General features: G+C 47.4%; 1 protein-coding gene across 8 annotated transcripts in view; it reads right to left on the bottom strand.

Annotated features, from left to right (window-relative positions):
- Positions 1–27,392, bottom strand: part of WHRN (whirlin) — an 83,887-nt gene that overhangs the window by 29,634 nt on the left and 26,861 nt on the right. For 6 of the 8 annotated variants that reach the window (XM_074330910.2, XM_074330906.2, XM_074330912.2 and 3 more), the window contains one exon: positions 19,526–19,651. The exons of the other annotated variants lie outside the window; for them this stretch is intronic. In XM_074330910.2, the coding sequence (XP_074187011.2) occupies positions 19,526–19,651 (126 nt within the window). The remainder of the gene's footprint in view (positions 1–19,525; positions 19,652–27,392) is intronic. 8 annotated transcript variants of the gene reach the window in all.

Genomic DNA, 27,392 nt, shown 5'->3' with positions numbered 1-27,392 from the left:
GTCATCCTGCAAAGCCCCTGTTGGAACCAGTATCAATCCTGCCTGTACGAGAAGCCAGTCGATTCTTCCTCCATCTCTTAGGTGACCGCTCAGCTCTGGGCTGGCTGCCATACACACAGTAGACACTCTATTCATGCCTGACACAGGAACTGAAAACAAGTGAGCCAAAAGAACCTGTGGCAGGATGGCAGTAGCTCCGAGCACCCTCGCCAGAGGTCATCAGGAGAGAAACCGGCAGCCGACAACTTGATCCACGAGCTAAGCTGGGAGACAGGAGCCAGTCCTTCCAGGAGCCTGAAAGAAGCTGGTTTAGGGCCGTCTTCATGTCTCCCCAAGGCTTGATTAAAATGAATTTTGCTGCTCAAATCAGGACCCCACTGATTGTAGTATTAGCACAATGCAAATTCAAATTCTATTAAAGAGTTTTATTGCAAGTATAAATCTTTAATAGTCTTCCATGTCAGGTATGAAATTTTAATGGGCTGGTTTTTGGGGGGAGGGGGGAGGAATACAAGTGAGCAATGCAGTTTTAATGAGACAACATTCGTTTTTCCCTGCCGTTCATAAGTTAGTAAACCTTGTCCGTATTAAAAAAAAAAAAAAAAAAAAAAAGATAAAAGCTAAGAAGTTTCCTGGAGCAAGCTGGGGTGAAGGGCAGGGTCTCGGTGAGCCCTGCATACAACCCTCTCAGGTTTGGTACCTTCACACGGCAGAATCCAATCAGAAAGGCTATGGATGGAACTGCAAAGCCAACGCATGCCAACGTCCATGAGGACACCTGCTTCCTTCTGGTTCCTTCTTCTGACATTGGCACTTCCGTTGTCAGTACTTGCTTACTCTATTCAGGATATGGGCTGCCCTCAATGAAGGCCTATTCTAATCCCCAGGTCATCAATGGAAAAACTGAGGCCTGGAGAGAGGAAAGGACTTAAGCAAGGTGGAGTCAAGGTCAGAGCTAGGGCAGAGAAGCCACTCTGAGTTCTTCCCACAGAAGAGTCCCACTCCCAAGCAAACAAACCAGAGCAGTTACAAAAGTCAAACCCAGGAGGAAGAACAGCAGTCCACCCCCCACCCCCCACCCTCAGTGCCTCACTGGGTCAGCTACCCCATACGATTCATCTCTAAACTTAATAAGCGCGACAAGAGACGTGGAATGGCATCCTGATTTATACATCAGGGTGGTGAGGCTCAGAGAGGTAAAGTCACTTGCTCAAGGACACCCAGCAAGCAAGTAGCAGAGCAGGACTTGAATCCAGCCCAGCTGCTATTCTGAGCCCCAGACTCCTTATTTGCCTACTCAACATTTCAACTCAGATGACTCAAAAGCATGTTAAACCAGCTCAGTCAAAGGGACTTTCTGCAATAATGGAAATGTTCTGTATCTGTGCTGTCCGATACAGCAGCCACTGCTACTTAAATTTAGATTAATTAAAATGAAATAAAATTAAAAATTCATTTCCCCAGTCATAGCTGCTCTGTTTTGATAGCCACACGACACTAGATGCTGCCGCACTGAGCAGTACAGCTCGAAACACTGATGACCCAGACCGAAGCCCTGACCTTCTCCCATCCCTCCTCCAACCAGTGCTCGTCTGGGGCTCCTCATCTCAGTGCTCAAGCCCCAAACCTCCAAATCTATTCAGTCCATCATCGTGCCCACCAGATTTTACCTTCCCCTTGGAAGAATCTCTAATCCGTTCACTCCCCTTTATCTCCACCAATTTTGGCCCTGGCCACCACAGCTTCTCACCTGGACCACTGTCATGACGTCCTGACCCACCTCCCTGCTTCTACCCTCACCATCCCTCAGACCATCCTCCTCTGACAGCTCATTTTATATGTCTGCTTGACTGGGTTGAAGGATGCCCAGCGAGCTGGGAAATCATTAGTTCTGGATGCATCTCGGAGGGAATCTCTGGAAGAGATTTGCACTGGGATTGGTGAAGCGAGTAAAGATGATCACCCTCCCCAATGTGGGCAGGCGTCATCCAATCCACTGAGGGCCTGAAATGAACAAAAGGACGGACGGAGGGTGAATTCACCCTGTCTGCTGGAGCTCAGACATGCCTCATGCCTGATCCTGGACATGAGCACTCCTGGTTCTCAGGCCTGAGGACACAGACCAAGATTTACACCACTGGCCCCCGATTTGGGGGCCTTTAGATTTGGACTTTCAACATCAGTTCCCCTGGTTGTCAGGCCTTTGAACTCGAACTGAGTTAGTTATACCACCAGCTTTGCTGGTTTTCCAGCTTGCAGACAGCAGATAGTATTTCTTGGTCTCCATAACCGCACAAATCAACTCCTATAATAAATTTCTTATCTGTACCTATGTATCTATGTATCTATCTATCTACTGTGTTTCCCCAAAAATAAGACCTAGCTGGACAATCAGCTCTAATGCATCTCTTGGAGCAAAAATTAATATAAGGATATTGTATTATATATTATATTAATTATATTTATTAGATATATTAGATATATTACATTATTTATGTTATGTTATGTTATGTTATGTTATGTTATGTTATGTTATGTTATGTTATGTTATGCCCGCGCTTATAGTAAAATAAGACCGGGTCCTATATTAATTTTTGCTCCAAAAGACACATTAGAGCTGATTGTCTGGCTAGGTCTTATTTTCAAGGAAACACGGTATCTACCTATCTATCGACCTGTCTGTCTGTCTGTCTGTCTGTCTGTCTGTCTGTCTGTCTATCTATCCTATTGGGTCTGTTTCTCTGGAGAATCCTAATACACCTCCCTGTATAGCAAAGGGATCGATTTAATCAATTTGACTATAAATCTGAGCTTCCACACCTTTCTTAAAACTCCCCACTGACTTCTAGGCTCCTTTACTTAGCCTAAGAGGGGACTTACCTTGCTAATCCATCTACATTTCTATCCCCCAGCTTTTCCCAATCTATCCACCCTTGTCATCTCTCAGTTCTATGAAAGATAGAGCCTTTTCCCACCTCAGGGCCTTTGCATATGCTGTTCCTCTGCCCAAAAGATTGTTTCTTCCATTCCTTACCTGGATGACTGCTATTCAACCCTTAGATCTCAACTCAAATGACACCTCCTCCAAGAGCCCTTCTCTGACTACCCCCTCCAAGGCAGGTATCCCCCTCCCTGCTCAAAACACCCTGCAGCACACCCCATAGTTCTCCTCATCATATCTTGAGGTCATGCTAGGCTGTAAGCATTGAGTTCAGGGCCCATGTGCTACATTCTCCTCGCATGGCGCTTGGGAGGTATCTGACAAATGCCTGACAGAATCAGTGAACAAGTGAATGAACGATTAACTGAACGATGAGCAGACATACACACAAGCAAGCTAGTCCCGTTGCCCCTTCTGGTTTCTGCAGACAGGCAGGAGCCATTTTCCATTTATGTAAAGGTTAAGTTTGACAAGGCCAGGGCATGTAGGGAGCTGGGTACCCCCAGCCTGGCTCTGCACTGCAGCAGGGAAAGAGCATCTGATTTTTTCAGTGGAAGGCAAAGAGGTAAAAACACAAATCACAGTTTTGTTTTGGCTGGAATTACATTCTGGAAAATGGTGCACATTTACCCAGACTCTCATTTTGGAAGAGAGAAAACTAGGGTGAGGGGCAAGGCTTCCAGTCAGTCAGGGCAAAGCTGGCCTAGAACCCAGCCCTCTCATCTGTTTCGTGCTGCTCCACAGACCTGCAAGAATCAGAGTTCTCAAGTTCAAGTCCATAGCCTTCATATACACAAACTGACTAGCCAGAAACTGTGCTAGAAGGGGAAATCCTATTTACAAGGTCTGACAATTAAGATCGCAAACTTGCCGCCGTGCGCTTACAGCGGCAGCACTAGACAAACAGCTCGGGAAGGTTTCATAACCTTGGTCTATCAGTGTCTCACTGCTGTGTTCGTGTCGACGTGTGGCGGTGTCTTGCTGAGTGGTGTTCATTATTGTTGTTGTGTGTTTTTTGTGTCATCACGAGAACGTCCGGGCTTGAATTAGAGCAACGAACAAACATTAAATTTCTTGTTAAACTTGGCAAGAATGGAAGTGAAATCTGCGACATGTTAGTCCAAGTTTATGAGGATAATGCCATGAAGAAAATGGCAATGTACAAATGGATTAAATGTTTTTCTGAGGGGAGAGAACGTGTCACTGATAAAGAGAGGTCAGGGCGGCCAGTAACGAGTCAAACTGAGGAAAACATTGCAAAAATTCATTGATTTGTGCATCAATATCTTTGGCTGACTGTGAGAAGCATAACAGACCAAGTAAACATTGATAGAGAAACAGTTAGGAAAATCTTAACTGAAAATCTTAGCATGAGAAAGGTGTGTGCAAAAATGGTCCAGAAGGAGCTCACCGATGAACAAAAGCAAAGGAGAGTCGAAGTTTGCCAAGACCTTTTGGAGAGGCAAGATGATGTTTTAGGTCTTGCTATCACTGGTGATGAAACATGGGTGTACCAAAACGACCCTGAAAAAAGCGTCAAAGTGCACAATGCAAGTCAGCCAATTCTCCACAACCAAAAAAGTTCTGTCAGTCCAAACCAAGAGTCAAAACGATGTTGCTAATCTTTTTTGATACCAGAGGGATTATTCTTTATGAATTTGTACCAAATGGACAAACAGTTAACCAAGTTTACTATTTGGAAGTGCTGGAAAGGCTGCATGAAAAAGATGAAAACGACCCGAACTTTTCACCAACAATTCATGGCTCTTGCATCACGACAATGCACCAGCTCACATAGCACTGTCTGTGAGGGAGTTTTTAGCCAGGAAACAAATAACTGTATTGGAACACCCTCCCTACTCACCTGATCTGGCCCCCAATGACTTCTTTACCCGAAGATAAAGGAAATATTGAAAGGAAGACATTTTGATGACATTTAGGACATCAAGGGTAATATGACGACAGCTCTGATGGCCATTCCAGAAAGAGTTCCAAAATTGCTTTGAAGGGTGGACTAGGCGCTGGTGTCAGTGCATAGCTTCCTAAGGTGGGTACTTCTAAGGTGACCACAGTGATATTCAGCAATGAGCTATGTAGCACTTTTTTTAGGATGAGTTCTCGAACGTAACTGTCTGACCTCGTAAAACACCAAGAGTGAACGCTAATGTAAACTATGGACTTCAGTTAATAATAACCTATCAATATTGGCTCGTCATAGTAATAAATGTACCACACTAATGCAAGATGTAATATTAGAGGACACTATGTGGGCAGGGTCGGGGGAGAGGAGGTATATGGGAACTTTGTACTTTCTGCTCGATCTTTCTGTTGATCTAAAATTGCTCTAAGATGAATCCATTATTTTTTTTAATTAAAAAAATAAAAAAGCAAGAATGGCTATGAAAACCCTGATGGAGAAGGGCTTCACGAGGAGGTACCAGATGCTAAAACCTGCTTTACTGCTTCTGTAATTCCAATGGTGTGGCACTGACTCTTGAACAGAGGGACAGACAGGGGAACAGACAAGAAACAGGCCCAAAGACACATGGAAATGCAGTATACGATGAAGGGGCATTACAAATCACTGTGGCAAAGATGGGCTTTTTAATACGCAGCACTGAGATAACTATGTAGCCACTTGGAAAGAGATAAAATTGAATCCATATCTCAAATCCTACACCAGAATAAATGGCAAACAGATTAGCGATCTAAAGGGGAAAATGTATTTACAAGTATTAAAAGAAAAAAAAAATGGGTAAAATTCTGTCTATCCCGGGCATACGGAAAGGTTCTCTAAGGAGAATTCAGATTCAATAAAAGAAAAGACTGGTAATTAAACTAAGTAACAGTAAAAATCTTTCACATTGAAAAAAAACCCACAACTCTATAAGCATGGTCAAAAGAAAATGACAATGGAAGAGAAAACATTTATAATATGTCATCATATATATGGGCCTGATTAGCCCTAATATAGAGAGAATGCTCACATTTTAGGGGGAAAAATCCAAAATTGTAATAGCAAAAGAATAGGGAACAAGACATGAAAAAGTTACCAAAAAAGACATAAAAAACATACAAAAAGACATCGACTTCACTCATAATAAGAAAATTGCAAAAATATAGAGAGCTACATCAAGATACCATTTCTCACTTATCAGCTTGGAAACAATTGAAAACTTGACAATGCCTGCCAGTGAGCTGTGGGGAAGCAGGCTTGCTCATGCACGGCTGGTGAGAAGTCGGGACAGAACAACACTTACGGAGTGGAATCTGGCAATACTGAGCAAACTATATATGTATTTACCTTTTGACCCAGAAATCCCACTTCTAGAAATGCATCCTGAAGATACACTTCCAAAAGTCAGAAAATACATACGCACACCGTTACTCATGGTGGCATTGTTTGTACTTGTAAAATATGGAAAAGAACCTAAATGCCCACACAGAGGAGAGGGGTTGAATAAAGTAATGATAGAGCCACACAGTGGAGCGCTGTGCAGCTGACAAACAGACTGACAAAGATTTCTGTGCACTGGCATGAAGTTTTTCCATGATATAACATTTTAAAAATTAAAGTGCAAAAGAATATCTGTAGCACACTGCCTTTTGCATAAAAAGGAAGAAAGTATACACATACCTGCTTATTTTTGCACAAAGAAACAGGAATAAACCAGAAACTGGTGTATTTGGTGACTTGCAAGGAGTGGGTGGGAGTGGGTAGGAGGGATATAGGATAGAGCTGATACTCTGAGTTTACCTTTTTTGTATAACTTTGATGTTTTAGTTACTCAAAAAGTACAATGAAATCAATAAGGATGGGGGTGGGGTGTGAATGCCAGCAGAAACAAATGAACCTATTTCAAATGAATAACAGACCTAAGCTGAAAGAGGAAAAAGGAATAACTAACCCCAGTAACACAGTCCTTTCACTCTAAAATCTTAGTTTAAGGACAAAATGAATTTCAAACAAATCTGAAACTCAACACAGTAGGTTTGTTTTTCACAGTGGTTTGCATTAGGCAATTCTAAACTACTTTTGTGTCTTGTAAGATTCGGCAAGTGAGTATATACATTGAACCATTTACATGAGAATCAAGTACTTCCTACGTACCAGTCCTGCGCTTGGTGATGGGGATACCGTATGTACTGTATTAGTTTCCCACAGCTGCCCTGACAAATTGCTGCAAACTTAGTGACTTAAAAGAACACAAACTTATTATTCTAAAGTTCTGGAGGCCAGAAGTCTGCCATGGGTCTTACTGGGATGAGATGAAGACGTCAGCAGGGCTGAGTTCCCTCTGGGGGCTCTCGGGCACAGTACATTTCTTTGCCTTTTCCAAGCTCCTAGAGGCCACCACATTCCTTGGCTGACGGCCATATTCCTTTACCTTCAAAGCCAGTGTCGTCAGGCCAAGTCCTTCTCGCGTGGCCATCTCTCCGGTTCTCTCTTCTGATTCCCTGCTCCACTTTTAAGTACACTTATGATCACACTGGGTCCACTTGTACAATCCAGGATCCTCTCCCCATCTCAAGGTCAGCTGATTAGCAACCTTCTGTAGTATTACAACCTATCTTCTGTAATCTTAATTCCTCTTTGTCATATAACCTAACATATTCCCAGGTTCTGGGGATGTAGACATCTTTGGGGCTCATTATTCTGTCTACCACATGAGTGGTGCTCAAACATGGCATACACTTATGGTTCGCCCAACAGACATGAAACCAGAGGGCCTCCACCAGCCCATCTGGGTGAGGAAGGGTTAACAGGGCATCTTGGCACTTTGCCCGCTGGAGCACAACTTGGTTCAAACTTGCTAAGACATATTTGACAAAAGGGTGCAAAAACCCTTGCAACTTTATTTCTAGGAATTAATCCCAAGAAGATCATCATGGTTACACAAAACAAGAAGTTACAAAGCTAATTTAGATGCTTCCTAAAATTCCGGGAATTGATCAATCAAATATCATATGCTAAATCCATATAGCAATACCATAAAGCCATAAAAAACAATATTGTAAAATATTTAATCACATATAATGTTTTCCAATTTATTTAAAAAATTACAAAACCAATATAAGCACATAGCAAAAACAAACAATGAAAAAAAAAAGGTATATACAAACTCTAAAAATCTTGTCTCCCTAAAGCTCCCTACCCTTAAAAACACACCTTAGGTCTCCAGACCATCTGAGGTCTCAGCATGAGGAAGTAACCACTATTAACAGTTTCTTGGGCATTCTCCCAGGAACACTCTTCACATATTTATGTATGTACAAATGAATATATTTATCTTCTTAAAAAAACAAACATGAGGGGCCAGCCGGGTGGCTCAGGCGGTTGGAGCTCCATGCTCCTAACTCTGAAGGCTGCCGGTTCGATTGCCACATGGGCCAGTGGGCTCTCAACCACAAGGTTGCCAGTTCAATTCCTCGAGTCCCGCAAGGGATGGTGGGCAGCGCCCCCTGCAACTAAGATTGAACACGGCACCTTGAGCTGAGCTGCCTCCCGGATGGCTCAGTTGGTTGGAGTGCGTCCTCTCAACCACAAGGTTGCCGGTTCGACTCCCACAAGGGATGATGGGCTCTGCCCCCTGCAACTAGCAACGGCAACTGGACCTGGAGCTGAGCTGCGCCCTCCACAACTAAGACTGAAAGGACAACAACTTGACTTGGAAAATAGGCCTGGAAGTACACACTGTTCCCCAATAAAGTCCTGTTAAAACAAACAAACAAACAAACAAAAAAACAAACATGAGATCATATAACACCACTCTGTGCCTTCATATTCTGCAAAGGTCTTTCTGCCATGGAAGGATCTTAACGCTGCATTGTCCTGGAGGGTGGGGGAAAGCATATAGTCTGATCCTACTTTTCCTGAACTACTTTTATCCACATCACATTCCATGTAAGCACAACTCTGGAAGGACATACACCAACACTGTTGTACTAGTTTTTAACTATAGGATTTGCTACATCCTCTACAATGAACATGCTTTACTTCTAAATTCAGGTTTTTTTTTATATCATCTTGAAGTTCCTCATCTAATGTGGTCTTTAACTGTGTTAAAGGAGCTGGGAAGGAATCTGCCAAAATGTTCACAGGAGTTGCCTCTGAATGGTGAATTCCAGGCAATCTTAATTTCAAGCTCTTTATTCATTTTCTGTGCTGTCCCGACGGTATATGAAGACCATATTGTTGAGGCAAAGAGAAAAAAAAAAAAATCCTAAAAAGAAAAGTAAAAATATGTGGGGGGAGGGCATGACATGAAACATCTCCCTCAATGTTTGGGGTCTTGGGAAGAGTGGGCCTGGGCGCTTGGCTACTCTGCTATGCCACCCTGGAGAAGCTTCTTCTGTATGCCACCCATCCAATCCATGTCTCTAAGTAATTTGGGATAACTCATTCCTGTCCTCCACTGGGCTCAGAAGCCTGCTGGCACAGATAGGCTTGGAGGCGGTTTAACCTCTTCTAGAAAGATCCTCTGAGGTTTCTCTCATTTGTTGCACCTTTTAAAACCTCATTTCAATTGGAAACGACTAAACAAACACCTGCTTTCAAGGGAATGGTTAGGTACATTATAACTCAGACACAAGATGGAATGTTATCACGCAGCTATCACAAATTGCACTTAGGAGAAGTTTTTAATTACATGGGAAAATGCAAGTGACAAATGTGGGAGGCAAAATAGTATACACCATATAATACCAATCGTGTAAAAATGTGCAGAGCAAGGAATGAAAGAACGTACATCAAGATGATAACAGATGGAAACAACCCAAATGTCCATCAACTCATGAGTGAATAAACAAAATGTGGAATAGCCATACAACAGAACATTACTCAGCCATAACAAGTAATTTACCAATATATGTTAAATGAAAGCAGCCAGACACAAAGGCCACATATACTATAATTCACTGATATGAAATGCCCCAAACAAGCAAATCTATAGAGACAGAAATGGAGAGGGACTGCTTAATGGGTACAGGAATTTTTTTGAGTGGGGGTGATGAAATGTTCTGAAATTAGATAGTGATGATGGTTGTACAACTTGGTGAATATACTAAAAACCACTACTTTGTACACTTTAAAAGGGTGATTTTTATGGTACCCGAATTATATCTAAAACAAAGATGCTTGTAAAGGTTGACGTTAGGAGCCAGGATGTCTGGGTCCCTTTTACTTTCTGTATGTTTGTATTGAACCTATTGCTTTAATAGCTAGAAAAAAATTAAAATGAAAAAGAAACAAAATTCCCCAAAAAGGTCTGGGTTAACAGCTCTAGAGCGCAGCCCCACTCAGGTGGCTGCACACCCCCACTCTGAAAGATGCTGACCAAGTAAACCCCCTAATGAACAGGGGAATGGGCTGACCTCAGATCCAGCAAACCACACACATCCTTGATGCGTAGGCAATGACCTTGACATGGCCACACGTGGAGCCAGAAAGGCAACTGACAACCCTCCCATGTGAGTCAGCCACCACTCAGCAACTCCAGGCCCCTCACGCAGCCACTTGGAAAGGAGATTAGAAGGAAGTCCGCAGCCAGCCCCTGCCAACCATCTGCCTCAGATGGACAGCACGGTTCACAGGGCCCTGGGCGCCTGAAAGAAGCCTCCCACCTTTCCCTGTGACCACGGTAAGCTGCAGCTGGGCTCCTGCTCTAACGGGCCTCACTGTAGGAACTAGGCGTTTCTCTTTTGGACAGTAGCCTGCCTGGGAGTAATTACCGCCCTAGCAGGGGCCCCTTTAAAAGCCAGATGGTAGGACTAAGCAACTCGAATGTTTGTAACTTATTAAACCCCCATTCAGAGGCCAGTTCACAAATCCAGCTAAGAGAGTATCCTATGAAGGATGGAGAATGTGGTCCAGCCAGCGGGGAGAGGCTAAAACAGTCTCCCCACAGGTGCCGGGTTTCTCAGGAAAGAATCACCTCCCAGCTTCTTGGGAAAGCTGTTCATCCTCAGTGCAGACTCATCTCATCAGCTACCTGACACTTTCAGATGCCATTACAGACCACTCTCACCCACCAGCGTCCACACGCGTGTGGATAACGAAAATCACTCACAAGAGTTAGAGCTCCCGTTTTGGGGGTTCTTATCGTGTGCCAGGCAATGGGCTTTACACGCATTATTAGCTCATTGCATCCTGACAATATAGTACCCGGGACATAGGTGGTGGTATTATTATTATTATTATTTCTTTTTAGAGAGTCTGGAATCTATAGGCAGCACAAATCCTCCTCCGCAGTCCCTGGGACGGGAAGCAAGACGCCACCTCTGAGGCTCATGGTTCGTGGACCCCTACCCAGGAGCTCGAGGTAACCACTGCGCCTCAGGGAGAGGCGTCCCGAGGTAAAGCTCTGGATGGGAGGCAAGCCTGTTGTCTGAGCTGGAGCTCAGTGATCACATGAAAGTTATTATCCGACCTCTTCCTTAAAGAGCCAGGGGATTTTCAAGTCCCCAAAGCAATCGGGCTGCTCTGCTATGATTCGCCCCAAACGGGCTCTGTGGGGCCAGGGCTGGCACGCCAGCGAGGAACTGGCAGGAGCAGCCTTGCGTTTATCCCATCCCAGAGGGCAACACAAGGACTGCTCCTTCACCTGGGAGGCAGGGCCCATGGTGGAAACGACATCACTGGGTGTTCAAAGCCAGAGCCAGTCCTGCAACCCTAGCCGGCCCCTTCCTGGTAGGCGACCTTGGGAAAATCCCTCCCACTTTCTCAGCCCCATTTTTCTCACCCACAAGCAGAACTAATGCTAGTTAGTTACCTTACAGGGTTATAATGAAAACCAAGAATATTTTTTTTCAAGCCAGTGTATTTTGAATACTTTTATCCATGTTAAATGCTTTATAGAGATTCACTGGCTACATCCTGACACGTTCCTAGAGGTATTATTATCCCAGCTTTACAAATGAGAAAACTGAGTCCAGGGAGATAAAGTGACACAGCCAGCACGTGACACTGCCTGATAATGACATGACAGTGCTGGCACACAGTAGGTATGAGAAATGGCTGCTCTTGTTATTATTGTTGTTATTATAAGTTTCCCCCCCAAATAACACTTTCTTGCTGAAGCACAGCGTTAGTCACACATTCTTATTTAAATAATTTTATTTAAAGTTGAGCTAGGCCCATGCTCTCATGTGGTGATGACACACACGCAACCATCTTGGCCACAGGTCCCCTTTCCTGCCCCTCGCAGACACTCCTGAGCGAGCCTTCACTTAAGCTAAGCCTTCTTCCTTGCAGAGCCCAGTTGCAACCACACTGTACAAACACTTCTGCAGCCACACTAAATCAACGGTGCTGGCACGCAAGATACACATTTGCTGTCCTTGGGAATGGAAAGAGCACTGAACTTGGAGGCAGAGGGACATGGACAGAGTCCCTGCCAGCATAAAATCAAAGCCGCCTTACTACCCGAGGTATTCTGACTCCTATGTCCAGCTGTGCTTGTTCAGCTGTAATGCGCGGATGTGAGAGCACATGGCCTCGGAGACCCCTGCGTTCAATTACAGGTGGCTGCCAACTAAGAACCTGCGTTGGGGCAAGTTGTTTAATCTCACTGAGTCTCAGGTTTTTCATCCATAAAATGGGGATGGTGACAATCAGAACCTCCTCTTGGGGCTGCAATGAGGACAGGACAAGATGATTCAGAAAGCACCTGGATGGGACTAGGGTGGCCATAAGTGGTCAGTAATTGCCGTTGTGCTGTTGTTATTATGTAGATTTCAGAAACATCACACTATGCTGTGCTCTTCTGCCGGTTTGCTGGAGAACCATTTTGCAAGGGGAGGCCCCCAGCAAGTTCTGTAAGAGCCACTGGGGTTGTCCAGAGGAGAGGGTGTGAGGGGAGAAGTGGGAACAGGACTTCAGCGACTAAGCACTGGACCAGCCCAAGTTCCAGTCCCAGCTAATCCACCTACTAGCTGTGTGACCTTGGGCATGTTACTTAACCTCTCTGGGCCTCAGTTGCCCACCTCTAAAATGAGGATGATGCTAGTGCCTCATTGCTGGGAGAACTAAATGACTCACTAAGCACCCAGGTTGGTACAGAGGGAGCACTCCCCACATGCTGGTGATCACTGTTATTACTGTCAATTAGAAATAACTAGAAAACTGCTCTGCCTTAACTTACCTCCTTCTATTATCATTATCACTGCCCTCATGCTGTGGTACCTTCTGCCATTTTCACCATGCTTTTACTTAAACACATTCTGATCAGCCGTAAGAATCCTCTAGATTCCAAGTCCAAAAGCAGAGTATATGGAAACCTTGGGTGCGTATCGCTACTGTGATGACAGAGGAACTGTGGAGGGCTGAGTGCCTGGCCGCCAAGGGCTGTCAGACTGTTTGTTTTTCCATCACACAAGTTCAGGGTGATAGGTTCTCATGACTAACAAGAGGTTCTGGGGCAGATTCCCCACTCCAGCACCACTACTTCCTTGCTGTGTGACCTTGAGTAAGTGATGACCTCTCTGAGCTTCGGTTTGCTCATCTTTCAGTGAAGGATAGTATGATGTCTGCCGCAGGGATTGCTTAGGGATTCGTTAAGGTGGGACACGAAAAGCACTCAGCAGGATGCCCAGCGTAGAGTTATCACTGGGTGAATGCTCGCTGTCACCATGTCTCTCACCAGTGCTTAGCCAGTACATCATCTGGGCCTCAGCAGTCTTCACTGCCTCTGTCTCCCACTCCCACCGTCCCCATTCAACACAATTATCACGCAGAGTACACAGAGGACCACAAATTCAGGAGCTGCATCTCACACACCTCACTCTGTTCCCCGATCGCCAGCTCCCGGTGCCTGCGAGGCTCCACCCACAAGAAGGACCCACACAGCTGGGTTGCCAGGGCAGGGACATGGCCAACCCTCTCTGCCATCCAGCCAGCAAGGCTGTCTCCAAACCCCACTCTAGGAAGACGAGAAAACAGGCACACCCAGGAGACATTTTCTCATTTCTCCTACGCGTGTTTTCTCTCTGACTGCAGAAGAAAGAACATTATAGGTATTAAATTGCAATAGTGAAGAATGTTAATAACGCGACCTCTAAAATACATGTTTACTACATTTTTATGCTTCTAGTTTTGAGGAAGCCCATCGCAAGATTCTGAAGTGGCAACAACTTAGTCACAATCTTATAAATCAGAGCTCAGGCTTTGAACTGAGAAAGGAAGCAATTTTCTAAGAAACGGATGGTTGGGTCATAAAAGGAACAGAATGAACAAGAAGGGTCCCCAGAACATTGTGTGTACAACAGGCCAGATGCAAAAAGGTCTGGAAGGACATGCCACCTGCTGAGAGTCTTCACATCCCAGAGCTGGACAGGGGCAGGGGAAGAAGGTCTGTCACTACCGCACAAGGCAGGGCCTGATTGGACTTTTCTACAAATAGCAAGTACTACGTTTACAATTAGAAAAAGAGGATTGATATTTTTTAAAAACATATCTATTATACTTGGCCAGGTTGGTACCTGCCAGGGTTCTCCACTGTAAACTTAATAATTTTCTCTTGATAATTACAAAATATATTGGTAGAGATACTTTGAAACTATGCAAAAAAAAAAAATGCTGTTTCCGCTTAAACTTCTGTCCACTCTTTAGCACCCACGGGTGCATTTTCCTCCTCGCAATTATTACTGTAATGTAATGTTACAGGGTGATGTTCTCTTCCCTTGTTCCTTCTACACTGTTTCATGGGAAATTTTCCTTAAGGAACAGTTGTCCCTCCCCGCCCCCATTTATTTATTTATTCAGTTCTTTGTGTAACTACATGAGTTTGGACGCATAGATAGTCACCGTATTCCCCTTTGGGCACCGGGAGCTGTCCAGGTGAGCACTGCACACAGTGGATACGCTGACTTGCGTGTTGATTGATTTGGTAGCACATCTTTCCTTTCTGGTACCCCAGGCTCGTCTTGTACCTTCCCAGCTCTAGACATGGCATCAACCACTCCTACAAATAGCCCTGGTCCCTTTTATCTGGAAAATAGTCTTTAGAAACTAAGATGTTAGCGTTAAGCGTACCTATTTTTACTGGGGTGTCCCTGCCTGCAGCTCTTCTCAGTGGATAGAGCGAGGAACTAGATGTCTGTATACTAACTCGTGCATATACACACCCCTGTTTAGGTCTGTATCTGCGTGCACATTCATATATAGTTTTTTCTATTTTGGTAAATGAATCCATATTGCTACTTCTCACCACTGGCAGAAATGAAATGGGCCTCCCACCCTGGGATGACCTCAGGGTGAGGTTGTGGGGCCAAGGTAGGATCTGGGACAACCACACTGGGCTTCAGAAACTTGGCGAGTTTTAAGAAGACTAAATATCCTTGGTTTCCTCTCTCTGCATTCTTTTGCTATTTGGTCAAATTAGGGTATCAAGGAGATAGTAGAGCAAAGCATATGGCCTTTGAGAGTCCTGAAAGGCAAGGGCCCAATCCTGTGTGATCCTGAGCAAGTTACCGCACCTCTCTGAGCCTGAACTGCTTCTATCAATGGCCACCACAGGGTTACTGGGAGGAATAAATAAGAGTGTTATCTAAAGTGTTTAGCACAGTGCCTGATTCATAATAACTGATCAACAAATAGCAACTGTTATCATTATTATTTTTAAATGCTAGTCAATCTTGGTTGTCCTTAAAAGAACAAACAAGATTTTATGGTCTATTCTTTAGTGGGGTTTGAAGCTGGGGGGGTGGGGTGGGGGGCAGGTGCAAAGGAATAAGAGAGACCTAAAGATAAGTGCTGAAGGGGGAGTGAGCCCCTACTGGGAGGGTGGAGGTGTTCCTCATCCCACCTGGCCACCCCTGGAGAAAATGCTGGGTAGTGCCTGAGCCCACTCTAAGGAGCCTCTCCACCTAGCAGTTGACTTGTCCCTCCCCTGGGCCCACCCCTGACCCTCGGAAGCTAAGTGAGCGCTGGAAGCCAGGCAGAAGGCAGCACTTTAACCCTGGGGAAGTTCTGCACAGCAGCAAGGAGCCCTATTGACAAATAAAGCCTGTTCTTGGCTCCACCACCCACACAGCCAAGCCCCTTTATTCCATTTCAATATGCCTAATTCTACTGAAAATGCATTGGCAATAAACGGAATTAATCAGCCCTAGATGCCCAAGAGAGTGTAGGCAGGTATTTGCATATCCCAAGACCGTGGAGAGGAAAGTAAAATAGGGGCAGGGAATATAAAGGGCTTTCTTGTGATGGGCACCGAAGATGGAAAAGACTTTACTGAAGGCAGGCATTTTATGAGCAAATAAAGCTTTCGATTGCCTGCAACTGAGAAGCAACTAAAGTGACTGGAAAACTTCTATATAACATGTTTCCTCTGCTTTGTTTCGAAATGGAAGTTGCTTTATTGCTGCTGTTTCCATGATTATAAAAGTAATACTCGCTCCATGCAGACACTGCATAAGGACATAAAGAACAGTGAAAATCATCCATAATCTCATCACGTCAAGATCACCACTGCTGACATTTCGGTATGAGTCAGTATAAATGTATCTCTGTGCATATGTTCCCGTACATGTACAATATGAATGAAATCCTGTTAGACTGGTGATTTTGCATCATGTGCTTCCCACTTAATAACAGAGCATGGACATCCTTGAGATATGCACATCTCAGGCCAGAACCTAGCATGTCCTTTCTATCGCACACTCCCTCCCCCTTTCGCTTAACATGGATTCAATACGAACGTATCCATCACCCGCAAAGTATAGAACCTGTTCATGTGTTTCCTGTCACCGAAGACATGGCTTATGTCATCACACAACATCCTTTCTATGAGGGACCAGATGAAAACTGCTCTCAGGCCTCAGGGAGAGGAATAACCAGGCTTCTCATGCACAGTTGGTTTGTTTTCATCTTACAAATATCTCACCTGCTTCCCTCTTTGCGTTGGCTGCCAGGAAGCTCAGAGCCAAATCTGTGTCCTGCTGGTAGCTGGGTTTGCAGCCCACATAGCAAGTGTTCTGGAAGATTCTCATTCCAGCTTTATCTCTTTCCCTCTGCCCCCATTTTCATTCCTCCCAATTTTCTCACTCATAAAAAGAAAATCTTTAGTCTGTGCTTAGAAAGTGACTTCAATCTGTTTTTGTGATTTTGGTGGAAAATAAATGGAACTAAAACTGCATACAGGCTAGATGCAATGTGGTATGCTGGACTGGACTGTATGCTGGAACAGAGAAAGGGTTGTAGTGCGAAAACCATGTGAACGCTGAACAAAGTCTGTAGTTGGTTTACTAGTATTCTACCAATGTTAGCTTCTCAGACTTGACACAGGTACCCTGCGTATATAAGATGTTAACATTAGGGGAAGCTAGATGAAGGAAAAAGGAAAACTATCTTTGCAACTTTTCAGTAAATGTAAAATTATTCCAAAGTAACAAATTTATTAAACACAATCTGCATACATAATAATACTATGATACTATGAGATTGTTTTCTCTTGGAGTCCCAACAAGGTACCATCTTCACCAGCTGAGAGCACAGCCAGTGCCCAGACCCAGGGCATTTCACAACCAACTAGATTCAACCAACCATTGTGGAACATCTACCGCCTGCCTGATTACGACAGATCTAGAACAAGAACCCTGATTCCTGGATGGGAATCGTGGCTTTACTTCTGTGCAAGTCTCTGAGTCTCAGATACTGTGCCTGTAAAATGGATTTACAAAAGGATGCATTTCACAGGGATGTTGGGAGGTTTAAAGTACTTGAGGAAAAAACACTGTCTCAGTCAGTCCCAGCTGTATAACAAAGCACCCCAGATTGAGTGGCTTATAAACAACAGACATTTATTTCTCCCAGTTCTGGAGGATGGCTGTCTGAGACCAGGGTGCCAGCATGGTCGGGTTCTGGCGAGAACCCTCTTCCAGGTTGCGGACTGCCAACTTCTCCTTCTCACATAGTGGAAAGAAGACAAGGGAGCGCTCTGGGGTTCCCTTTATAAGGACGCTAATCTCATTATGAGGCTCCACCCTCCCAAAGGCCCCACCTCCAAATGCCATCACAATGGGGATTAGGTTTCAACATATGAATTTGTGGTGGGGACACAAATGTTCAGTCCAGTAATTCAGACACTCAGTAAATACCTTTGTCATTAATGTTATTGTTAGTTCATTTCTCCTTTTATCTTTTCAATAATCCTCAGAAAGACATGTCATTTATTATGATTGCCTGGGAAAAGGACAGGAAGCTCACAGAGGCGAAGGGACTCTCCAAGGTCACACAGCTATTAAAGCAAAAGCAGCAAGCTGGGATTTGAACCCAATCTTCCCAACTCCAAACCCAGAGCTCTTCCCACTACAGCATTTGTCCTCCTAGGACCTGACAGATGCCCCACCTTTCTCCCACTCCAGCCCATCCACCATAACATGGCTTGGGCCGCGGGGGCGGGGGAGGGGGGATCCCCTGAACACCACTCTGATCTGCCAGGACCTTTTCTTCTCGTCTGCGTAGAGGATCAGGTTTCCCCACATTAGTGGGGTATTCAAGGCCTTTTGTTACAGAAGACAGTCTCATCTGGTCCATCATCCCCCCGCCTCATGTGTAGACTAGTCACCCATCTACTCACCCACGGTCCAACCACATGGTTCCTCCAGTGACATCCTTTCTCCCCCAGTCCCTTTCCCCATCAGCCTCTCTCATCCTGCAAGTCCTGGCTGAAATGCCACCTGTGCCCGTGGTCACTGCTCCAAATCACTGCTGCCTTGGCGTCCCTGGCATCAGGAGTTAGCCCAAACACATGCTGCCATTTACTTAGGTGACCTTTGTCCTGGGTCCAGTGTCCTCGTGGGCAGTCTCTGTCTTACGCCCCATAATCTCCCCCCAAAGCTCTGAGCGAGTTCCCGGTCCTCCTAGCAGGGCGGTGCAGTGTAGCAGTCAAGGCCACGGACTTTGGAATTAAGAGAGCCTGGGCTCAAATCCTGCTCTGCACCCATCGACTGCATGACCTTGGGCAAGTCTGTTTAACCGCTCCATGCCTCAGTTTCCCCAACTGGGAAATGTGGGTAAGAACAGCCTACCCCACAGGGTAGCATGAAGTTTCCATGAAATGACACGTGTGACGTCAACTACGCATGTTGGGCAGTTAGCCCTCTTTAAACGTGAGCTAATAATATTATGTCAATAATTGCTGGTTGCCCTGGACGGAATGCCAGTCCCGAAACTGCCCCAGTGCAACCCCAAGGCAGCTTTCTCTCCTCTTCCCTCTCCATGCACTGACTGTAATAAACCCTGAAGTCAGGCTCATCGCAATCCATCGCAGTGTTTGCAAAACAGTAGCCACGAAGAACTCGGGCTGGCTGCTGCCCAGCACCACGTGAGAGGCCACCCTGATCTGAGGACAGCTAGGAGAACTCAGGGCATGGGAGGTGGGGGCAGGGCTCCTGCTGCTGCTCTGAGCTGTGAGTTAGAGGCATGCAGCCAGGAGAGGGCTCCCAGCCGGGACCAGCCCAAAGGTGGGTGCTGACTGCTCTGCGGGAAGTCTGACGAAAAGCAGCCGCAAAGAGCTCCACACACAGGTCGTCCCCTCCCTCACTCCATGCATACAGCCTGGCGCCAGCCCCGTCTCCTCTCACCTTGAGCCCGCTGCTTTCGGCTTCAGAGCCTGGGTCCACGCCAGTGATGTAAATGCCTAGGCCGTACTCTGCTCCCCCGCGGATCGTGAGGCCCAAGGACCGGCCATCCCCCAGCACCAGGTTCACCTGCAGGAGGGACAGGAGATACCATTCGAAGGCCTGAAGGGCACCATGAACTTTCGGGCCAGCAGGCTGTACAGCCCCTTCCAAACCCCGAAGGGCACAGTGATTCAGGCCTGCAAGATGCCCTGGAACGTTCTGGTTTCGGCCCCAGCTCGGCCTCTGACGTGCCGAGTGACCTTGGGGAAGTCCTCTCCCTCCCTGGGCCACAGTTACAAGAGCAGTAAAAGGAAGATGCTGAAGGCGATGACCTTTAGAGACCTCCTATGCGAACATCTGGACTGCCTCAACACTTCAGGTGTCACATGTTCTTCACACCATGGGTGTCACAGACTCTTTCTACCTCCACTGGCTGCCCTTGACCATGCCCTTCAGTCAGCGAGTACCTGCTCAGGGTCTGGGGTCTCCACCCAGGCTCCCTCACCTTCCATCCTCCCTCTTTGGGATCAAGGCTGAGTCCAGGCTTGGGGGCGCCTCAACCCGCCATCTCAGGGGTCTCCTGCCTTCGCAGGGGCTTTCCACCTCCTTGGACAGCTCGTGCCTTTCCAGTATCTCCTGCTCTGCCATCCATCCTGACGTACTATGGCAGTGTTACTGCAGCAGCCCTTCATTCTATAAACACAGGGAGCACCTGCTAAGTACAGACCCAGTGCCGGGCCAGGGGACCCGCAGATGACCCAGACACAGTCCTGCTCGAGAGGATCTCAGTCTAGAGGGGCAGCGAGACCAGTAAACAGTGTGATCAAAGCATGGTGGGGCGGCTCGGGGGCTGTGTGGGCAAAAAGAAGGGGCAATGGTCCTGACTGGGGGTGTGAGTGGGTCAGGGTGGCTTCCTGGAGAAAGTGACGACTCATGACATCGAAGGGTGAGCCGGCGTCACCACGCAGGGGCAGGAGGGGCTCTCCAGGGACACAGGACGGCACGTGTCATTGCTTTGCAGTGGGGGAGCATGCTTTGGTGCAAGTGAGTGGAGGTGAGTCACTGTGGCCAGAGCTGGGACCGCAGGGGGGAGTGGGGAGGCTGGGGACAGATGTGGGACGTGCAGGAGACAGGCAGGTCAAGTGTGCCTTGGGTATGAGAGAGGAATTTATGGATAAGGAGGAAAGGGGCCAGAGCAGCTGGAACCTGCCCTCCAAGGGCAGAAACCATCCTGCAACAAGTGAAGACCCAGGGATGGGTAAGGGACCTAAAGAGAGCCCAGTGTGCCCTCGGGCATCAGGGAAGAGCACATGTCAGGGAATTAGGGAAGGGGTACAACCTGCTTCCCAGTTCCCACACGTCATTCACCTAAGAGTAACCACGGCTCTATGCCAGCCACCGGGAAAAGCCTTCTATATATAGGTAGTATCTCACTTCATTCTTCGACTACCTTGGGGGTCAGGGTGGACGTGGTCAAGGCCAAACTGCCCACTGAAGGGGCTCTGCTGTGCGACTTTGGGCAAGTTATTTAACTAACCTCTCTGTGCCTCAGCCTCCTAGCCTATAAAATGAGGATGGCAATATTGTTTGCCTTATAACGTTACTGTGGAGAGGATCAAATTAAGAGACAAACATAGGCGAGTGTCTGGCTCTCAGTAAACCCTCCATAGATGTTAGCCACTGTTAGTCCCCTATTGCACAGGACAAAACCAGACAAGGCTACACGGCCACAGCTGACTCCTAGCGACTGGCAGACCATCGCTGGGAGAGAGCCCAAGAGACAGTGAGTCGACGGGGTTTGTTCCTAAGACTGTAGTCTCTGTGGCATGTCAGGGAGGCCCATCCCCAGTGGGCCAGGGCCAGGAGGTGCTGCCCAATGAGGTGGCCCCAGGCGCATAAGCCCAGAGCCGGCTCCCAGTTTGCTCCTCAGACAGAACATTAGAAAGGAGAGCACCCGGGAGGCCCCTGAGAGCTGTCACCCAGAAGCGTCAGAGATGCAGATGTTCTCCGGACACCAGCAGGCTCTGAAGACGCTTTAGGTTGGACTTAGGAACAACTGCCTGGCCCTGTGATCTGCCCCTCTCTGCCCCAATACAGTGCCAGCTGCAGGGCTGGAGTAGGTTTGAGGTGACCTGGGTCTGAGGCCCACCCAGGTCCCTCATGACGTGCAGGTCTGTGTAGCTGGGAGGTGACAGTGTGCTGGTCACATGTGCAGGCTCTGCAGCCAGACTGTCGAGGTCTAATCTTGACAATAACACTTCGCCTCTCGGGGCTTCAGTTTTCTCAGGAGGAAAACATCACGCCCACCTCACTGGGTTGTGCAGGATGAATGGGTCCACTCATTGGAGCCTTTAGAATCGCGCCTGGCGTAGCAGAGGCACTCAGAAAACGTGGGCTGTTGTTATCATCTTCCAAGGGGCCCTCTCGGGCAAGCCTTCTGACTAAGCGTGAGCAGGTGCATCGTGGAAAGAAGGACAAGGCCTTCCTTGTGGAGATAATGAATGTGGGCTACTTCATAGGCTAGGCCAGGCCACACACGTGTGAGCAGTCGATGGTATTCCACCCAAACACTAACAGAGGCCCAAGGCAGAGCCAGGCCTTGTGCTGGGCCAGGTTCAGAGGAGAATCTGACCAGGTCCTCAGAGGAGCCCCAGGGGTGGAGTGCTGACTGCTGACGGCTCACAGCTGAGTCCCTCCGGGGACCTGCCACACATACACATACACACTGCCCACCCGCCCCAGAGCAGCTTCCATCCAACAACTAGGTGAGGGAGAGAGCCCGACCCCTGCCTCAGGACAAGTCTGCAGGGCCACCCCAGTTCCAGAGCACCGTGCGCCTGGCCGAGGCTTCTGCCCTGAGGGCACTGCAGCCCACTCCTCCCTCTGCTCAGTCAGTCCTGTGTGCCTCACGGCTTTATCAGTGTTGATCCCAGGGCACTATTGCTGCTGTTATAAATGACTACAAACGTACGGGCTTCAGATAACACAGATCTATTATTAATATCTTAGAGTTCTGGCGATCAGAAATCCGGTGTGAGTTGACAGGGTTGCATTCCTTCTGGAAGCTCTTGGGGAGAACCTGTTTCCTTGCCTTTTCCAGCTTCTAGAGGCTGCCTGCATTCTTCGGCTCATGGCCCCATTCTCCAGCTTCAAGCCACCAGCATAGCATGCTCCCAGCATCATATAGCCTTTTTCTGACTCTGATACTCCCACCTTCTTCTTCTAAGGACGTTTGTGATCACTGGGCCCACCTGGGTTATCCAGGAGAAACTCCCTGTCTCAAGACCTTTAATTTAATCACATCTGCAAAGTCCCTTTTGCCATGGAAGGTGACATCTTCACAGGCTCCAGGAACTGGGAGGTGGATGTTGCTGGGAAGTCATTCTTTTAACACAGGCACTTTCCTAGAAACCTCCTCCAGGGAAATCTTGGCCTCAGAGTCCATTCCTGGGAGCCTGACCTCAGGCAGAGCCTTCCAGAAATATGACCTTAGAGTCCTGAAGGCTGAGGGGTCAGCCAGGGCAAGGGGAGGGCAACATCACATGCAAAAGCTCAGAACCTGGACAGAGCACAGTCCCCTGGGGTTACTGAAGGGTTCTGTTCGGATGGAGCGCAGCAGGGAGGCAAGGGGATGGACAAGATTGCCTTGTGGGCTGTCAGTCAGGCCAGGAAGCCTGGGCTTTCAACAGGGGACACAGAGGCTCAGGTTGGGGTTTTAGGAAGACTACTAGGAGGGGGAACAGCGGAGGGGGCCTCTTTCCGGAGATCCTTCAGGAGAGGGTGTGCACCTTAAGACAGCAGTGGGGTGGGGGAGGCAGGGCTCAGACCTGGGGGAGCTCAGTGGGGCTGGCTGAGGACAGAGTGGGCAGCTCCCACTTGGAGCTCCTGCTGTGCCTGACAGGACAGACTCCGACCTTCCATGCGGTGCCTTCAGGGCCTGGACAAGCCCGACTCCAGCCCTGCTCACTGGGTCCTTCCTGGAGTCACTCCTTCTGCCCCTCGTGACCACACCCACCTGGTCCCTCCAGCTCCAGGAGAAAAGATTCTGGGGGAAAGATCCCAGAGGAGCCCAGGAACACACAGATGGCAGCAGTTGTCAGCTCTGAACACAAGGGATGAAAACAAACCTCCTGCCTCCCCATCATCTCCCCATAAATCCTTTACTTGGGAATAAAACAGAGTCTTTATCACAGAACTGTAATAACAGTCTCATCAGCCACACGATAATCTGCCTCAATCACTTGCTGGAAATTCAACCAGTGTTAGGGAGGAAACAAAATTCACCAATGGGAAAGCACCCTAAGCTGTGAGCAGCACCCTGGCACCCTAAAGGGAATACCACGCCCACTAATAATATGCATGTAATAATAATAATCACTCACTGAATTGGTCACGAAGTGTGTTTCCTAAACCCCAGGCGCTGTGCTCAGTGCTTCACATGCATGACCTCATTTGAACCTCTTTTCTCCTCTTCTACAGTTTCTCTTATTATCCCCAATTTCCCAATGAGACAGCTGAGGCTGGAGGGCCAGCACACCACACTGACTCCCACAGCCCTCGTTCAAATCCTCCTTCTGCCCTTTATTCCTGGGCAACCATGGGGCAAGGCCCATTCATTGCTCCTCTGATCTTCAGTTTCCCCATCCATGAAATGAGAATTGCACAACCGACCAGGAGCAGGCACTGCCATCCACCTTCTTGCCTTACTGAGGACCCTCATCCTGCCCACAAAGCAACGTGAGCAGCCGATGATGTTGATAAGCATATTGGGACAAAAAGACACGATAGGTGCCTGGCACCTCGATGACATTCAGTAAATGCTGGTTGTCCCTGGAATTAATTGCTACGTCCTAAGCACTGCTCCGTGCTTATGCACTTGATTATTAATCCTTGAAACAGCCCCGCATGGCTGCTGTGACCTTCTCCAAATTGTGGAGAGGGAAGCTGAAGTGACTCACTCAAGGTTAAGTGATTTGTCCAAGGTCACACAGTCAGGAAGTTCTACAACCAGGTGCGATATTGTGATTTATAATAAGAAATAAATATATTCGGTCTTCATCCCCACTCCTGGCACTGAGCTCCTGAAATCCTTGTAAATTCCTAAGTAACAAGAGCACGAGGAGTATCTTTTATGCTAATGAGGTGACTCTGGGTGGGCTCCTGGATGGCTCTTGCATGGGGGCTGACCACCAGAAAGATTAAGCCAGGATTAGAAGCTTGAATTTTCAGCCCCACCTCCATTTTTCAGAGTGGAGAGAGGAGCTGGAAATGGAATTAATTGAGCATGTCTGCATGAAGCAGCCGCCATAGAATCCCAACAGTGTGGGGTTTGGACAACTTTCGGGTTGGTGAACAAGTGGAGGTATGGGGAGAGTGGCACACCCAGAGAGGGCATGGAAGCTCTGTGCCCCTTTCCACACACCTTGCCCTACACATCTCTTCCACCTGGATGCTCATCTGTATCCATTACCATATCCTTCTATAATAAACTGGTAAATACTCAGTAAACTGTTTTCCCAAGTTCTGTGAGCAGCTCTAGCAAATTAACTGAACCTGAGGAGGGGTCATGGGAACTTATCAGTTATATCTCTAACTTCGTAAAGAACAGTGTATAATACATGGGTCTGATCAAACAAGACTTAGATTCAAACCCAGCAAATGCTGACTAAGCCTCTACCATGTACCAGTCTGTTGGCAAGGTGTTTTCATTCTGATTCAGTCATTCATGTAATACATACTTACTGAGCGCCTATGCTGTGCCCAGCACTGATCCAGGCACTATATATGTACCTGTGCCCTGGTACATATATAGTGCCTGGATCAATGATTCTTACTGCCACGGAGCTTACATGGTGGTGGGGAGAGTAGACCCTACCACTGTCTCCATTTTACAGAGGATGAAATCAAGGCTCAGAGAGGTTACATAACTTATCCAAGGTCACACAGCTGGCAAGTGGCAGAGTCAGGATTTGAACCCAGGCAGCCTGGCTTCAGTGTCTTATCCTCCCTGCCACATTGACACTATCCCATTGAACCTCCCTTCCCCCCCACACAAATCTATTCCAGTTTATTACAGCTATAGAGGCTCAGGGTTAGCATAGAATGTGAAGCTGGAATAATGAGCAATTCTGCACCCTGCCCCTCTACTCCTCTGAAGATGTGACGCCGTCTTTAGTGCACACGGGTCTGAATTCCAGAGAGCTACATATGTTCTTCCCTTCTGTTCCTGCCTTCAGCATCATGGGACGGTTCTCACACTTCAGTGTGGAGAAGAGCATTACTAGAAGGGATGCAAAAACCAGAACTAGCTGGGGTAGGAGGTTCAAGGGGAATTTTGCTCTATGAGTGATTTTTATGTCACTATTGCCCTGCGAACTCATTTCCCTAGAAGGCGTGTCCCCACTAGGGCGAGGCTAGGATTTTTGAAGTTTCGCATGGGAAATCCATCTGGGAGTCTGGTCACAGCTATTTGAAATATTAGAAGATGAGACTAGGCTGCTGGACAGAAGAGAATCAGGTCCAGGGAGCCAGAACTGAGGGTTCCAGAGACATTTTCCCCATGTCCCTCTTCAACAGGGAAATGGGGGTTTCCACATTGTATCAGCAAGAGGAGGAATGGGGGGAGGGCAGAAGCTTCAGTCTAGAGCCGTGAGGTCTGTGAAGGCCCCTGTGGTGTGGTCTAGGGGATTTCCTGACTCCTGAGGTCCCTGACTCCTGACTCCCAGGAGCAAAATTCTCTCAGCCACTGCCTTGCACGTTCCTACATAAATCACTCCAAGATTCCCAGAGGTCACCATATCTCCTCCCAACCCTCCCACCCACTCCATTCCGGTGCAGGGGCCTTCTCTCTAAGCCTTGAAGATGCCACACTTGTTCCCACCTTGGGGACTTTGCATGTGCTGTCCTTGCTGCCCGGGATTTTCAGCCCTCAGAATGGCACATGGTGGCTCCTTCTTCCTCTCTCGGTCTCAGCTCAGAAGTCATCTCCTCAGAGAGGCCCTCCCTGACCACCTCATCAGCAGCAACGCCTCATTCCCCATCACTCTCTATCCCCTCTCCTGATTTTCTTGCCTTCCATCAATCTTCACCATCTTCATGATCTTGCTCACTTATGTTCATTTCCGGATTATTGTCTTTCTCTTCCCATGACCTCCAAACTTACTGGAAGCTTCCCCAGAGTAAGGCCTCCTCTCTTTTGTCCTTTTCTCTATTTCCACGTCTCATAACAGTGGCAGGCACACCACAGGCGCTCACGAAACACGGGTGACTCACCCAATGGGTCCTAGTTGCTGAATGCTCTCTGAGTCTCGGATCTCTCATCTCTAAAATGTGGATGAGGATACCTGCCACACAGGACAGCCATGAGGCCCCAGGATGATGCTGCGAGCACAGAGCCCTGCATCTGGTCAGCTCTCCTCAGCGATAATCGCTAGTCTATAATCATGCCCCACTCAGAAAAGGGCTTGAGAAAAAGATAAAGCAAGTTCTCTGCCTAACCCTGGAAGGCCGGCCTTGGAAATCACTGAATGCCACAAGCAGTGCTGCTTTCTCAAGATGGCCAGAGAGCAAAGTCGCCTCGCCTTGCCCTGGACACCTTGAAGAAGCCCAGGCTGCCCAGCGGTGCATGCCAACTGGCTACTCCACTGCCTCTCACCTGGCACAGATGCTTCTGCTACCTCTGCCTCATCCTGCGTATTGATGTTTGAACACAAAGAGCACAAAACACATTAAATAAATGTTACGGTCTTATCGACAGGAAAGGAAAGCTGAGAAAGTCTCCAGAGGCAAGGCTTTTGGCTCAAAGCCCCAAGCTGTGTGGCCTCCGGGC

This window comes from Rhinolophus sinicus, chromosome 16, assembly GCF_057876585.1.
Source record: "Rhinolophus sinicus isolate RSI-liver-muscle chromosome 16, RSI-T2T, whole genome shotgun sequence".
Taxonomy (NCBI): domain Eukaryota; kingdom Metazoa; phylum Chordata; class Mammalia; order Chiroptera; family Rhinolophidae; genus Rhinolophus; species Rhinolophus sinicus.
The sequence above is the reverse complement of the archived record's forward strand: the minus strand, read 5'-3'. Positions and strand labels throughout refer to the sequence as shown.